At 34.1% G+C, this 16805-nt stretch overlaps 2 protein-coding genes across 2 annotated transcripts in view; one reads left to right on the forward strand and one right to left on the reverse strand.

Moving 5' to 3' along the window:
• The window catches only part of LOC131854389 (E3 ubiquitin-protein ligase Ubr3), a 157682-nt gene that overhangs the window by 87289 nt on the left and 53588 nt on the right, over nt 1-16805 (forward strand). The window lies entirely within an intron of this gene.
• LOC131854374 (uncharacterized) lies at nt 176-2572 on the reverse strand. The gene is made up of 4 exons (XM_059205488.1): nt 2348-2572; nt 1895-2026; nt 1198-1379; nt 176-845 (listed from the first exon to the last, which is right to left on the reverse strand). Exons 2-4 carry the CDS (start codon nt 1936-1938, stop codon nt 709-711), a joined length of 363 nt encoding a protein of 120 aa, XP_059061471.1. The 5' UTR covers nt 1939-2026; nt 2348-2572; the 3' UTR covers nt 176-708.

Genomic DNA, 16805 nt, shown 5'->3' on the forward strand with positions numbered 1-16805 from the left:
CTAATGTCATTAGTAAACTTCATTCTCTTAGGTATTTTATTACATATTGTAGGAACCATACCTAATATGCTTTAACTGAACATAGATGTATTATGTGGCGTATGTTGTAATTTTTCTTTATTTCTGACTGAACACAGATTTCTGAACCAATTTTGGATTTGACAAATACTGCTAATTCATATATATACATTGATGGGAATGTCAATATTCTTAAATCTTAAAAATATTTCTTACATGCATCAGTACTGGAAAGTTGAAACATTGATACACTTCGAGTTGGTTGCACTAGCAATAGTCACGATTGGACTGACCATTACCTTATATAAATTCGTCTTAAGACTCGAATAATAAAGAATAAAAAAAGTACTATTTTATACTTGTTAGGAATAAAACTTACGTTAATTCGGTCTAGCATTTATTTGTTTGAACAAGATATCAATTATAAAAAGGTAATAAAAAAGTAATCAGCGGCAAGCGACTTTATTTTATACTATGTAAATAGTATTACATAAAGTAGCTGTCTGTCCATATATATGCTTAAATCTTTAAAACTACGCAACGTATTATGAAGCGGTTTTTTAATGGATAGAGTTCTTCCTGAGAAAGGTTTATATATATGATACATGTACACCCGTGTGAAGCCGGTAACCGGAAGCGAGTAGGTAGTAAGTATATATAAGGGATAGTAATGGCGACAGTACTGTTAACCTAAAATTCTGTAAAAGCGGTGGTGTGGGCGCGGACGTGTGCAGTGTAGTCGTAGGAGAATAGTTTGAGAGCGATGTAGCCGCCGGAGCCATGCATGCCGCGGTGCATCAAACCCACACCTCTCAGCAACACATTGTCTGTAAAAACGTTTACTGCTTCATTGTTTTTTTATTTCTTTATCATATTACTATGGTGGCTAACAATACGGTCCAAATGAAATGAAATGAAATTTATTTGTTACTACCTGTACCCGCGACTTCGTCCGCCAAAAAAAAGCCATCAAAATCAGTCCAGCCATTTCAGAGATTAGCCGGAACAAACAGACAAAAATAGTAAAAAATGTTGTTTTTTGTGTTTATATGTATGTACCGTATTTATATTCATATGCATGTAGTAAAAAAGTTATTTCAATATTACAAACAGACACTCCAATTTTATTTATATGTATAGATAACGAAAAATGACATAAGTGTAAAATGTATGTCATACGGTCAACGGGCTGGACGTATGTCGATACTGGTTGTATATCGATGAATGGCACGGTGCTCTGCGCAGCGTCAGCATCGAAATCACTGTGTGTGAACTCTATGAACTGGTCGTGTTTGGAGACGATAGGCAGTGCGGCGTTATTCCGTGTCGGTATGTCTGGACTCGTCAGGTTTTGTCGGCGCCTGTTACACAATTATTACATCAGAGTCAATATATATAATACATTTTTTGTGCATTGATAATAGAATAGTGCTTGCCAGATCTTCAGTCCTCCAATTTTCTGCCAGATCGATTTTTATAAAATTGAATTTTATTTAGTAGGTCGGAGAATATTTTTATACCCTTAGGTGATAAGGTTATTCTGGATCTGGAGGTATATGACAAAATAACATTTGTCGGGTCACGTAGTTTGTTTTGTTCTTTGCAAGCACATGATGTATGGTTTTTGGCTTATTACGATTAATTTACATAGTATAAGCGACAATCAAGCAAGCAAGGTGACCTTGCTTTGTATGTCTTTTAAAATGTATAACAGTAATTGAAGTGATAGTTAAGCTCAATTTTAAATATGAATCTCCTTCGATAAGTATACACTATATCCTGACGAGATGAACTTTGAATGAGGGCGAGCACAATAGATCTATACAGGTCTTAACCCAAACCGCCCCAATAAAAAAATGTTCCATTTACTACTTGCCTAGGAGATGGACTTCCGTCCGTGTTGTCGTTGTAGAGCCACATGCTGTTCCTAGGCAACAAGCGGCCGGTTTCAAAGTTAAATTTTGTCACTCGTATTCTGAGATTCAAATGTGCACCCAACACGCCAAATCTAATGGAAAGAATGAACACCAATTGAATAAATATTTTTTATTACATTTATTGTAAATGCTTGTAATTCATAAATTTTCTGATCCTGCTTCTGATTGAAATTGGCAGTTGACAGTACATTATTATACGTAAAATCCAGAAAAGCACTTATGCTATCAAAATATCGGGAACTCAATAATAATAAATAAAACTTATAAGAACTCGTGAAATGTAAAAAGTACATTGTATACATGTGCATTCTTAATTTTAATTGCATTTTATATGATACGGTTCAATTTGACATAATTTAGTTTGTTTTTGTTTTGTGTTTATTTACACGTACATTTTTTATGAATCCTGTATGCACCGTTTGTCCTAATTATCAGATTCCACTGTAAACGGTAAGTGAGCCGTTTACAGCTTAATGACTTCATGACGCCAGCTGTATGCGCTAGGGTCGACATAATGGTTCCGTCTCTTTCTTACATACACCACCCGGTATTGGCCTCGAAGTACATTTAGTAGTAGCTCAATATTTTATATCGTCACAGTATTTGTTATCGACAGTCATTAATAATAATCACCTTACTGCTGTCAAAACATATCCATCTGGCGCCTCTAGGTCGTCTAGGTCCATTGCTTTTATGCCGTTATTCAGGGTATGGTAATCTTTGCCGTTTGCCAAGCGTTCTAACGGCATATCATATTCATTTTTAAACACTAAAGACTCGGAAGTTACTAGCCCATTTCCTTTAAGTGTACCCTGGCTGATTTGGAGATGGAATATCCTATTAAATTTCACCAGACGAACACCAGTTATAACCCTGAAAAATAAAGCACAAATTGCTTCAAATCATGACTTTTGAAGTTATGTGATACAACAACAATGTTTAATATCTTAAACCAATTTATAAAATATATCATTTGTATAAAATTTATAAATAATGTAATTTGTGTTATATGATATTACTGAGGAATTGAATGAAGATTAAATTTTATTTGTTGTTATAGATGTAATAATAATACTTTATTTACAAAATGTAGGTAAACAATAAGGTGTTAACAATATGTTATCGAGATCCGTACATTAACCTCATTAACTTTCAATTTGTAGGTACAATTTATGTTTAATTATATAACAGTCACTGTACTACGGCGTCATACAAATTGTCGTTAATCTACGGTATTTAAGTCAATGTATCAGTCAGGAAATCACCAACCGTGTAGTAAATTTATCAATCAGTATATTAGATCTTAGATCTAAGATCACTTTCAGTTTTTAGTTAATAAATGTTCTCTATACTTTTCAATTCTAATTTGGTTCAGCCCTAGTTTGTTTGTGTCGTAGTTAGTATAAATGTACTTACTTACTTCTTTTTCATATATATCGCTGATTAAATGCCAAAGGGCCACAGGACGCGAACGGTAAATTTTACAGGAGAGTTCATCAAAATTTACAATGTGATATTTTTACTGTTTTTATAAGTGGTATATCTATCTGTTAGCTCTAGAATTATGGGTGTCTTTTTTTTTTTTCAATATAAAAATTATAACGATTTATATACAAAAAAAATAGTTTCAATTTTTTTTTTCCGTTGTGGCTCTTTGGCATTTAATCAGCTATATATGAAATGAATGAAAGACTGACTTGTTATTTTGAATGTCGGAGGCGGCTTCTTTGAGACTGAAGTATCTATCGGAGTTTTCGGGGTCGTCACACAAGCACATGCAGTAGGTACAATGATAAAATATCCAGCGCCACCAAGAGTCCACCTACAGTGTACATAGTGTTATTAAAGGTAGACGGTTGTTTTTTTTATGATATTAGCGTGGCATATAAGGCGGTCCTTATGGCAAATGGTAATTGACGGCTATATACATTAACAGCACTACGGACATCACGTTATCAGGTGATATTCTGTGATAGATAACACTAATTTGTTTGCATTAATAATAATAATAATAATAATCTCAGGACAATTCACACAGCACCATCTAGACCCAAGTTAAGCCAGCTAAAGCTTGTGTTATGGGTACTAGATAACTGATACATAGATTTTTTTTTTTTCGTAAATACACACTTAATATACATAGAAAACAACCAGACCGACACAAACAATCATACTCATGAATACAAATGTTTGTGCCGTGCGAGGAATCGAACCCGCGACCATCGGACGTAAAGCGGTGTGTTAGACCGCTAGACCACCGAGGTCAAAATCGCATTGTATGGAACTAAGATGTCATGACCCTTATTCTGTAATTCCACTGTCCAATTTCACCCTGCAATCGAGACAGTTAACAAACCTCACCTCGACGCGGCACCCCCTGGAAACCATCGTGATAAATTCTTGGTGAATTTGTCAGGATATGCTAACTGACCTGACTTCATGCTCTTCTTATCTTCCAACGGTGCTCCGCCAGCGAAAACCGTTAGCGCAGGCGGGTGGACCATTCCATTATCATCAATAAAAAAAACTTCATAAAGGGCGAACACAATAGATCTATGCAGGTCGCAGTGCTACACGGATATTTGATTAGTAATTCCAGTATTAGAAACAGCTGACAACGAACAACAAAATTAAGTAGTTTCATCACCTGTCTTGAATAGCTGCAAACGGTATCATGTCCTTGTCTATAACCATTCTTATATTTAATCCATTCATATCGACGAGTGCTAGTAGATTTCTGTAAGAAACAATTCATTATTAAATAAATTAGTACCATGGTTAAAAACGCTCGATTATCATACTTCGGAACAATTGTTTAGAATATTATCCTAATTTAAATAATATAACGTAAAATAAAAATAATTAAATAAATATATATATATATATATAGTATGTAGTGTGTGTATATACACACACTACATACTATATATGTATATATCGTTGTGCGCATATGTAACATATAAATATAAGTAGAACCGTTTTTTGTAACAAACATGCTTTATTATAATATAAGTTCCTACATTTAGTGGTCGCACTTGCAAGTATTTATGCACCGATTGTAGTTGGACCATACGATGTGACGTCATTGCCTCAACGACACGATTTATTTTATTTATAAGTATACCCTACATTAGTCTTATTTCTTATTTTTTCGTTCAACTCTTAAGAATCGTAGAGCATGTTATCTTTAGGTGGGCAATGGTGTCCAGATACAGGCTAGGCCTAGTTTAGACACTACAGCACTGGACTTGATATTAAATAGTTTTAAGAACTATTGTATATATATGAATTAATAATATATAACCTTAGTTGAGTCCCTTTTGTATTTGTTTTCTTTGCACAATAAAGTTATTATTATTATTATAAATAAATAAATTACCCATTGTTCATCGTTCTACTAAGGCCCTAACTGGACACTGCAAATTGAATAAACATATGGCAAATTTAGGCCTGGTCGTAACTAAAAGCAGATATTGCCAAACTAGTTTAGTTGTAGCCCACTCATGCATAAAAGAAATACCTCCTTTGTATATTATAGACACTATCCTGAGGAGATAAAACTATCGCTCCTAATAATGTACTTCAATTCCTGTCCCTGTTCGACCTGACTTAGAACCAAGTACCGAACTTCATAAAGAGAGGGGGGGGGGGCGTTAGTAGTGAGGACTCATGATCTTATTGCTAACAATGTAGCGTGTCAGGTTGACCTCTATGCAGTACCCCCTGGAAACCATTGTGATAAATTCTTGGCGAATTTTAAACGATGGGCTAACTGCCCTGACCTCGTGTTCAACTTATCATACCCCACTGGTGATCCGCCAGCGTAAACCGTTAGCGCAAGCTGGTGCACCATTTCATTATCATCAATAAAAAAAACTTCATAAAGTGCGAACCAGGTCGCAGTGCTACAGGTATGAAGCACCTAGCGATAGCTCTAACCCCTCAATAAAAAAAATGTTCATCACTTGATAGAAAAATTGCTACTATTAAATTAATATAATCAGAGATGGACTATAAAACATGGTCTACGGGTACTTCAGTCTGACCTGTTTCAGCGGCCAAACAGCTTGTTTTGTAGGCTTCTGTTAGGGTTGTACGGTGCAGATCAAACAGTGAATTTCAGGATAAGAGGCATGACATCTTAGTCCTCATTAATATATTACGTAATTTATCGATTGTCAATAGCATTAATTTACTTGAACTTATTTTCACATTTTAGTTCTTACAAGATCACTTTATATATAAAAAAGCAAGTCCTGGCTTCACACGAATGCATTAAGTTATATTATTATAAATTTCCGTCATCTGGAATCCGCTTTACAAGGTGCACATCAATCGAATAGAAAGTGTGCAGAAGAATTTCATTAAACAACTAAATTATCGCTTGAGTCACGTTGGTAAAAACTATGAGTCGTCTTTATTAGATTGTAAGATTATGAATCTAGAAAATCGTCGTAAACAGTTTGATATGGTTTTCTTATATAAATTGTTGAATGGTCAAATTGATTCTCCCCTTCTCCTGCCATCCATAAATTTTAACGCACAAATTCGTAGACCTGCACGCCTCTCTCGACGCTCCAGTAACATGTTGGTACCACCACGGTTTAAAAAGAACTACACCAGTAATTGCTATATACCCCGTTCCGTCAATATGTATAACACAAAGTTTGTTGAATTGGATCCGTTTTGTTGCACCTTAGTTACATACAGAAAGAAACTTTTCGAAATACTAAAGTAACCCCCTTTTTATTTTTATTTTTGTTATTATAATTATTATAATGTTTGTATTGTAATACTCTTATTTCTTATTCATACTCATTTTTCTTATTCATTTTCTTCGTATTTGTATTGTTTTGTTTTTATTTTAGTCCACTAGGCTCACTAAAAATAAAATTAAGTAAAAAACACACTCAATGTCTATCGTAAAAATTACTTTTATTTGTATATTTATATGTTTTTTATAACGACTGTTTGTTGCCAAAATAAAGAGAAAAAAAAAAAAAAAAAAATCTTTGAATTTCGCCGCTTATTCTACACTATAACACGCTTGTATTAAACATATAAACCTTCTCTTGAATTACCCTATCTATTGCTGAAAACTGCATTAAAATCCGTTGCGTAACTTAAAAGATATAAGCGTACAGACAGACAATGCTGGGTACTTTGTTTTATACTATGTAAATAAATATCAATCATTCGGGAATACTGTTGTGTCTGTACAAGTTTATTAGCAAATACTATGAAAATATTATCCATATTAGTAATATAAATGTGAAACTGTCTTGTCTGTTTCTTACCCATATACGAAATGTCTGAACGAATGTTAATTAAATTTTACGTGAACTTAAATAGTATTATGACAACGGACATGTGCTATCTTATATTCTGAAAAATGCAGGCGAACTTGCAGGCACAGCTAGTATAACTCACCGAGACACACACGTTCATGTGTGATTGGACAAATTTGCAATCTAATATAACGCCATTGCAACGAGGTTGGTGCGAGCAGAACTGGTCTTTGAAACATCCATAGTTCTTGGCCACTTTATAAGTCTGGCAGTCATCCCAGCAGGTGTGGTCATTGTTCATATCCACTTCATTCTCGATGTAACCTTGCACCAATCTCGTGATTTCATCGTAAGTTTCACCTGCAAATTAATTTAATTATTTACTAAAGTATATACTTTTTAGTGTATGATAATGGAATGGTGCTACCTCCTGCGCTAATGGTATACGCTACCGGGGCACTTGTGGAATGTGATAGAATGAACATGAGGTCAAGTCATTTAGCCACTTGTGATAAATTCACCAGGAATATATCATCATATTTTCCAGGTTGAACCGCGTGTGTACATTGCTAGCAATGGGATCGTGAGTCCACGTTCCTCACGTGACTCACATTCTCGTTTCCTTACCAAAGTATATTGAACAAAATCTCGTGCATGTTATCGCCTGTACTTCTCTCTGATCTATTTTAGCCGCCAAGCAGATTGTTTTTGTAAGATGTGTACAAGTATCACCCACATGCGCAATGTATATGAATAAGTCTGATTGGGATTCTTTCTCTTTAAATTTGTTAGGCAAATTAAAAGCAACAATTTAACTACAGACTACTACTAGATGTCCCTTCGATTTATCTCCGTCCAATTCAAACGAGAATCGAAATTATAACAGTCTGAGCCCAAGTCAACATCAACTCTTAGCGGTGCTCTCAGACTACAATCGCGTCCGCCAGCTTGGACTAGGCTTCAGCTGCTCCAGAAATCCTTCTGTGGGTATGGATTTCCATCTGCACTCGCCTCCTATCGTGTGGCCAAAATAATTAGAATAGTTTGAGAAAAGATATACCTTTTACATGCTTTAATGGGTCGCAGCGGTACAGTTCTTTTCTGGCATTATTTAAAGCACCTCTGGTCATCTCCGCAAATCTAGCCGCGTCTTGTTCATAATCCTTTCTAGCTTGATTCGCATATTCTATGTTCCCTGTAATTAGTTTTAAATTTTACATTAAATGTATGAGTATCAAATGCAAAATCTTCTTGCGCTACACGGTATACATTGGCTAGGTATCAGTGGAGGATGGCTAGTAATCCCAGCGTGGGGAATACACAAAGAAACAATTACTTCTGATTTCAAGGGCTGTCCGCGTCAAGGTCGGGTCACATATATCTAGCAGTGAGAACTGCACTTCCCATTACTGAATCAACAAGTCCTTCCCCTCCTGTTCCCTTTAAATCCCAAATAATAATAATAATAATAATCTCAGGACAATTCACACAGCGCCATCTAGACCCAAGTTAAGCTAGCTAAAGCTTGTGTTATGGGTACTAGAGAACTGATACATATACATAGATATTTTTTTTTTTGTAAATACATACTTATTATACATAGAAAACACCCAGACCGATACAAACAATCATACTCATGAATACAAAATGTTTGTGCCGTGCGAGGAATCGATCGTAAAGCGGTGTGGTAACCGCTATAAATGTCTGCGTTATCTATATGCTAAATCAAATTGATTAATTATTTTTGTATTCGATTGGTCTTTATTACTAACAATCCATACTGGTTGAGTTAATTACTTAGTTTTATTATTGAACTTATTGCTAACAGTGTATGCTGTCAAGGTAAGCTGTAAGCTGTCAGTGTAAGCTCCAATTTACCACGAGGTGCTGGTCAAATGACCTAACTTCTTTCTTATTTTGTCATCTTTTATTAGAGTACATACTCTTAGTGAAACGCTATTCATTGTATCCTCATAATAAATAACAAAGTTACCTACAATAAGTATGTTAGAGTCTCAATAATACGTTGCGCGTCATTTATTTTATATATAATTTTATCTATTTTTTATAATTTAATTATATTAAATTATTATTTGTATGACATGTTAACCGCAATTTATATTTATTTATAGGGGTTTTATTAATTTTATATATTACAGTATTCTTGTTATGGAAACCTCAAGTTCATTAAACTAATTATGAGTAATTAATTATTAATTTATAGTTATGTCTAAAAATGCCTAACAATCTAAAAGACCTATGTATATTGGCTGCGAGTTTTTTGGTACTATTTTAGACAAGTATGTTCAGTGGTATAAATTCAAATTATTATTCCTTATTTTAGAAGTGAAATACCACTTGAAAGTACCAATGAGCGGTTTTTTTAAATTAGAACCTGTATATAGTTATACACGGGTAGCTAGTGGTGAACGTATAAAACAACAAATACAACTCGTAATTTTATTTTTAGTACAACTTGTACACCTTTACACCACACTAGTCAGAAGTATTGTAAACAGTCGATGTTATGGAGAATGCAACAGTTGACATATCCACATTTCAAATCATGGAAGTCCGCAGCGAGACTCGAACCCCTAGCGGTGCTCTCAGACTGAAGTCCTAGATAGACAGGAGTTGTTAACGGCCGGCCCATTAATCCTGGCTGGACGACAAAAGAAGCCTTTACACTCATTACCTTTTTTCGTCCAGCGCAAGACTACTTGCGGTGAACAGCCTTAGATTTATTTAAAAAAAAAAAAGAATTCGTTATACCTCTCTCGTAGATGTCCATTATCATCAGAAAAAACTGCATCATGGCGTAGGCTTTGAGCTCCGTCAGCGCTACAGTGTTGTAGATGTCGTAGATGAGCTGGTGAGGCGACACCTGGATCTCGCACATTTCCGACCGATTGAAGTACAGATGCTGCTCCTAGAACACAGCACATGATCCACGATGTATTCCACTCGTAGTGTCTCCAGTTTTTATGCAATCTGGACAGGTCAATTAGCTCATGGTAACAAATTCATTACGAAATGTGATAGTTTCCACAGCGGATGACGACTAACATCAGACGAAGAGTAGTTACTTGGACCTCAAATCTAAAACTCTAATAGACCAAACACCGGCATTGCGTATTGAACCTTGTATGACGACATGCCTTCAAATGTAATGCTATAACCCCCTACATATGCGTATTGTAGAATGCAGTTGGGACAGAATAATGCGATACAAAAATATCGTAATCTCAGTGTGGACTATTCAGGGAACAAAACACCGATTTTCACTTCAACGCATTTGAGAGTACGTGAAAATAATTAATAAACAAAAAGAGATAAATGCAAAAAATATTATGATTTACCTGCAAAACCTGTTTAAATATATTCATCCTTATCAAATATTGTAGCTCGAATACAATTAGATGGAGTTGTCCCCTCATATTACCCACTACCGTCAACAATTTTTCCGCGCTATATGGTTGGCCGTTTGGATCAGACTGGTACCTCGTGAAGTTCAAAAACTGTTCGTATATCTCTTCAATTTGCTGTATCTTTGTCCGCGGCTCCTGCCACCATTGGCTGCGCAATGCCAGTTGCGGTGGTCGCAACGTTCTCTGCATCTCACTGTTGAACGATACAAACACTTTGGCCAGCTCTATGTCGGCGACGCCTGACGTACGCCACTTTACATCTTTCACATGCGTCCACTGTTGTCCTTCTAATATATAAAAATTCTTACGAATAGTGTCTACTTGCACCAAGCCATTTGTTGGTGCAAATGTAAACAACGCAAATATCAATGATAACCTCATTATGTACCCCAGATTTATTTTTTATATATAGATTACTACGAACTTGCGTCCATCGTTCACTACTGCAGAGTGAGATTGTAAATGTGTAGAGTAGAGTAGTATAGTGTGTAAAGTACGAGTACTAGTGAGGTACAACCGAGAGCCATGCGTATTTTGTCGATAAAATATGTTTTATTTGTTACAAAGTCCGGCGCATTGCAGCCGCAGAATAATACTGACAAACAGTGCAAATTCGACCATAATTAATTTAACATTCAGTAAAATTATGGAAAATAATATTAAATACAATATTGATCTATTTAAAATTTGACTATAACCGACCAACTTTAATAATTAACAAAAGTCTACATAATCTGGCCATATATACTGTTGCAATTAAAAATAAACAAAATTTACATTTGAATTTGGAATCTGTTATTCTTTTATGGATGTTCATTGTTTTCTCATTTTCGGGCCATTCGATCAATATTCTAATATTTTTGAAATGGAGTAGCGTGACAAAGAAAGCTGATTAGATGTAAATGTATTACACAAAGTAGGTAGGGAGCCAAAATTTTTGGAACTCTCCATCCGTCGAATGTTTGTGTACCGGGCTATTGATAGGTATAAAGCTCTCCTTCAGTAGCAACAAACGAAGACGTGTGAAGGTAGACGAATATGTCTGCCCATAAAAGATTTTATTTACCATCTACCCGCTGCTCTTAAGTTTACCTCACAAGTAAACTTCATGACGGTTGAAACACTGCTGAAATAACAGGAACTCAGTAAAAATTAAAATGTGGCTAGATCCCGTGATATGTACTAATTATACTTATAAATAAAACCTCTATTTCTAATAGAAAACGAATTCGAAGAAATCCTGTTAGAGAAAAAAGACTGTTTCGCGAGATGAATGATGAATTAGCTCCTAGAACCATGTCGCGTATTTTAAAAGATATCTTTGTACTTGCAGCCTATAAGAAACTCAACTGACTATTTAAAAAAAAGTTGGAAAATCAAAACAACTACTTAAACGGCATGCAAAATTACAGATTTTTTCAACCCTAAAAATATTTTTTCCAATTGAGCAATATTTTAACAAGCAGATAGTGTTTATGCTCAAAGCACTAAGAAAAGCTTGATTAATAAACAGAGTACAATGTGGATATTATCGGACTTTAGGTTTTGGTGTGGTGTTTGGTATGAAGGAGTGACTGAGCTATATTTTTGTGATCAATAACATCGGCACATGTGTATCAAGATACCAATATTAAGAATGTGGTAAAGCCCCTTAACAACATCATATTGCATAGGGAATTGTCCTTTCAGCAAGGCTCCCAAGCTTGGTTGGATTTGTTGCTTGGATTCATCAAAGCTGAAGACTGGCCGTCATCTACTCTCAATCTTAACCCGCTGAGATTGAGATTCAGTTTTAGAGAGTATGACTTGATCTAAGCCATGATAATTTGGTACTCCTACAGCAATCCATAAGATTAGCAGTGAAGAATTTTCCCATGGAAAGAGTGCGTGCTTGTATTGGTAACTGGCCTCGACGTTTAAATGACTATTGCAACCAAAGGAGATCATTTCAAATTGCTTTGTATATTTTAATGTTCTTATACTGTGTTTCAACTCTAAACACACATTACATATAAAGTAACATATATTATAGACAATAGAGAAAAATACAGTTTTATCCTTGTAACAATACATATGACAAGATTAGGTATATTATGTATGTATTGTAAATAGCCGTACCCGCTACTTCGTCCGCGTGAATATAACTTTATTTTTCTAAAATAAAAGTAGCCTAAGTTACTTCTTTTGACGTAAGTAACTATTTTTAACGGGCCCTTTATTACATCAGCTACCTGCCAATAAAAGTCCCATCAAAATCGGTCCAGCCATTTCAGAGATTAGCCGGAACAAACAGACAGATAGACAAAATTTTTAAAAATTGTTATTTTGGTGTATATACCGTATTTGTATTCATATGCATGTAGTAAAAACTGTTATTTCAATATTACAAACAGACACTCCAGTTTTATTTATATGTATAGATAAATGTATGTATTCATAGCAGTTGTTTAGTACATAACACAAGCTCTGTTTAGCTTGGGACTAGATTATACAGGGTTCTTATTATTGGATTGCCTATGGAGCAAAAGTTGATTTTCAGCTATATTAGTCTAGAGTAGGTACGACTGAGCAATAAATTTGATAAAAACATACATAGTATCAATGTAAAAACATAGTAGGCTTGACACACAAAACTAAACAGTTTAATAAAAAACAGCGTCGGCCACAACTCAGCATAATACGTAATAATGTGTACATAACATAATAATATGTTGAGTATGAGTTTCTATTTTTATACTCGATAACTTTGTTTACTTAGTTCATTTATTGACGACCTCGGTGGTTTGTATCGGTCTGGGTGTTTTCTATGTATAATATGTATATATATACAAAAAAAAATATCTATGTATTTGTATGAGTTATCTAGTACCTATAACACAAGCTTTATATAGCTTAACTTGGGTCTAGATGGCGCTGTGTGAATTGTCCTGAGATTATTATTATTATTTGAATTGTCTATTGTAAAACTAAAGTTATTTTGTCTTCTAATATTTTTTTATTATTATTAATAATAAATAATTTATGTTGCTACACGTTACATTTTGGATCTTACCAAATTACAGAAGTATATGACATATACTTTTACTTGTTAGGAAGGAATTCTTCTTCTGTTAGGTCTTCGTAGGGATATGCAAATATTGAAATGAAATCTTAATTAATTCAATACAAAATAATGTAGTTACATTTATAAATATTCATCATCATCATCTGCTTCTTCCTTATCCCATTTATTTGGGGTCGGCGTAATATGTTTTTCGCTTCCATTCATCCCTGTTCGCAGTCATCGCGTTATTTACTTCCTTTCTTACCATATCATCTTTCACACAGTCCATCCATCTCTTTTTCGGCCTTCCTCTGCCCTTATAACCATCCACATTCATTTGTAACATCTTTCTTAAAATATTATCCTCGTTCCTACGCATTACATGTCCATACCATGATAGACGATTACTCTTCAACCTCTCTGACACCGGTGCCACTTACATACTTCGTCTAATGTATTCATTCTTTATCTTATCCATTCTTGTCACACCACACATTCTCATTTCAGTTGCATGCAGTCGTCTTTCATTCGTCGCCTTTACGGGCCAGCACTCTGATCAGAAATAGAAATATAAATAAGAAATAGAAATAATCTTTATTCAAATAAACTCATTACAAGCACTTTTGAATAGTCATATTTTGATTCTACCACTCATTCGGAATGCAGATTCATCACAAGAAGAATGAGCAAGAAACTTGTGTGTTGCTCTTTTTAATAGATGTTTTTTTTTATATAAATAATTACAGTGTAACAAGTAAGAGGCATGCGACAATCAACATAGAAATCGCTACGCACTCATTATTAGTGTAATCAGATAATATTGTCAGTGCTATGTATTTAAAATTTTTCTACAAAAACATTATTATCGTTAACGAATTCTTCAATTTTATAGTAAGCTTTTTTGCAAAGGAAGTGTTTTATTTGACATTTAAATCTTTTTTCTGGCAGATTTATAACAGACTCTGGTATTTTATTGTAAAACCTTACGCAATTGCCATAAAACGAATTACTAACTTTAGCCAAACGACATTTAGGTAAAATCAGTTTGTTATTGTTACGTAAGCTTTTATTAGTGCAATCACTAACTCTTTTGAAACTGTCTATATTCTTCCTGGCATACATGATATTTTCATAAATATATTGAGAAGCAACGGTGAGGATATTTGATTCCTTAAAGCACTCTCGCAAAGACTCCCTGGAACCCATGCTATAAATGGAGCGAATGGCCCTCTTTTGTAAAATAAATATTGTATTTATATCAGCTGCTTTGCCCCATAACAAAATACCATACGACATAATGCTATGGAAATAGCTAAAGTACACAAGTTTAGCCGTTGCCACGTCTGTTAATTGTTTAATTCTTCTTACCGCATAAGCGGCGGAACTAAGTCGACTCGCTAATTTAGTAATATGAGCGCCCCATTGCAACTTGGAATCTAATGTGATACCTAGAAATACAGTATCATCCACAAAATTAATAGGTTTATTGTCCAACGTGATTTTTGAATCTCCCGGCCTTACATTGGGGAGAGTAAATTTGATACATTTAGTTTTATTTGCATTTAGTAACATGTTATTAGCCGTAAACCATTTTAAAACATAAGAAAGAGCACCGTTTACTTCGTCCAAATCATCAATATGTCGATTGACTTTGAATACTAATGAAGTATCATCAGCAAACAGAACTATGTCAGCTATCTTTTCTACCACATAAGGAAGATCATTTATGTAAACTAAAAATAAGAAAGGACCTAAAATAGAGCCCTGAGGAACACCCATTTTAATACTAGTTCCCTCAGACTTTACACCATTTATTTCGACAACTTGCATTCTATTATTTAGATAGGATTTCATCATGCTTTGTGCTTCATATCTAATACCGTAATGTTCAAGTTTGAGCAAAAGTGTTTCATGTTCAACGCAATCAAATGCTTTTGAAAGATCACAAAATACACCGACTGCATCCTGAGACCTCTCCCAAGAATCAAATATATATTTAATGAGAGCTACACCGGCATCAGTAGTTGATTTACCGGCCGTGAAACCAAATTGTCGACTGTGAAGCAGTTTATTTACTTTAAAGTGTTGCAGCATTTGATTGAGCATAATTTTTTCAAACACCTTACTCAATACTGGTAAGATAGATATAGGCCTATAATTACCTACCACAGTTTTTTCTCCTGACTTAAAGAGTGGAGTTATTTTGCTATGTTTCATTAAATTGGGAAAAACACCATCAGAAATACATTTATTGAAAATAATTACTAAATATGGAGCAATAACATCTATAGCGGTGTTAATAACTTTAACAGACATGCCCCAATGGTCTTCAGTATTTTTTAAATTTAATTGTTTAAATGTTTTAGTAATTGTAGCAATGTCAATAAATGTAAATTTAAATGTAACCGGACAAGAGACAACATTGTCAATAAGGAATGATTTAGCTGTACTAGGAGAAGAGTCCAAAGAGGAAGTAATATCAGTTGGAATATTAGCGAAAAAATTTTCAAAAATATTGACAATTTCTTTTGTGGACGTTACTAGTTTATCATTATAATTTAACGTAAAATCGTTATATGGACTTTTAACTTTGCCAGTTTCTTTGTTAATAATATTCCACACTGTCCTTATCTTATCCTTGGACTCTTTAATTTTTTTATTTAGATAATTAGACTTTGCTACATTACATACCTTTTTAAAAGTTTTTGAGTATCTTTTTACATAATTTACGAATGTACTATCGAAACGGTATTTTTTTTGAGCATATAAATCAAATAATATATTTCTACTTTTAAGAATTCCCTTTGTAGCCCATTCTGAAAATTTTGTTTTGTTAATAATACTGATAGTTTTTTTGTTAAAAGCCTTATTATATTCGTTAGAAACAATATTGAAGAAATCTGTATAAAGTTTGTTAGGTTCATTAGATGGAAGATAAAAATCTAATTTACTACGAACTGATATTTTAAATTTATTTATCTTATAACTAGTCAAGTCTCTTTTTAATAAATTAATTTTCCCAATTTTGTTTAAGTGATTTGGAAAAATAACTATTTGACCACAGTGATCAGAAGGAAGGTTGTTTATTATT

Source organism: Achroia grisella, unplaced genomic scaffold, assembly GCF_030625045.1.
Source record: "Achroia grisella isolate CSIRO2021 unplaced genomic scaffold, CSIRO_AGI_Agris_v1 utg980, whole genome shotgun sequence".
Lineage (NCBI taxonomy): Eukaryota > Metazoa > Arthropoda > Insecta > Lepidoptera > Pyralidae > Achroia > Achroia grisella.

Coding starts and splice junctions, on each gene's coding strand:
- LOC131854374 (XM_059205488.1), bottom strand. CDS start 1,938: ATGTGGCTCTACAACGACAACACGGACGGAAGTCCATCTCCTAG. Junction 1,380..1,894: donor GACGGAAGTCCATCTCCTAG/GCAAGTAGTAAA, acceptor ATTGTGTAACAG/GCGCCGACAAAACCTGACGA. Junction 846..1,197: donor ATACGTCCAGCCCGTTGACC/GTATGACATACA, acceptor ACGTTTTTACAG/ACAATGTGTTGCTGAGAGGT.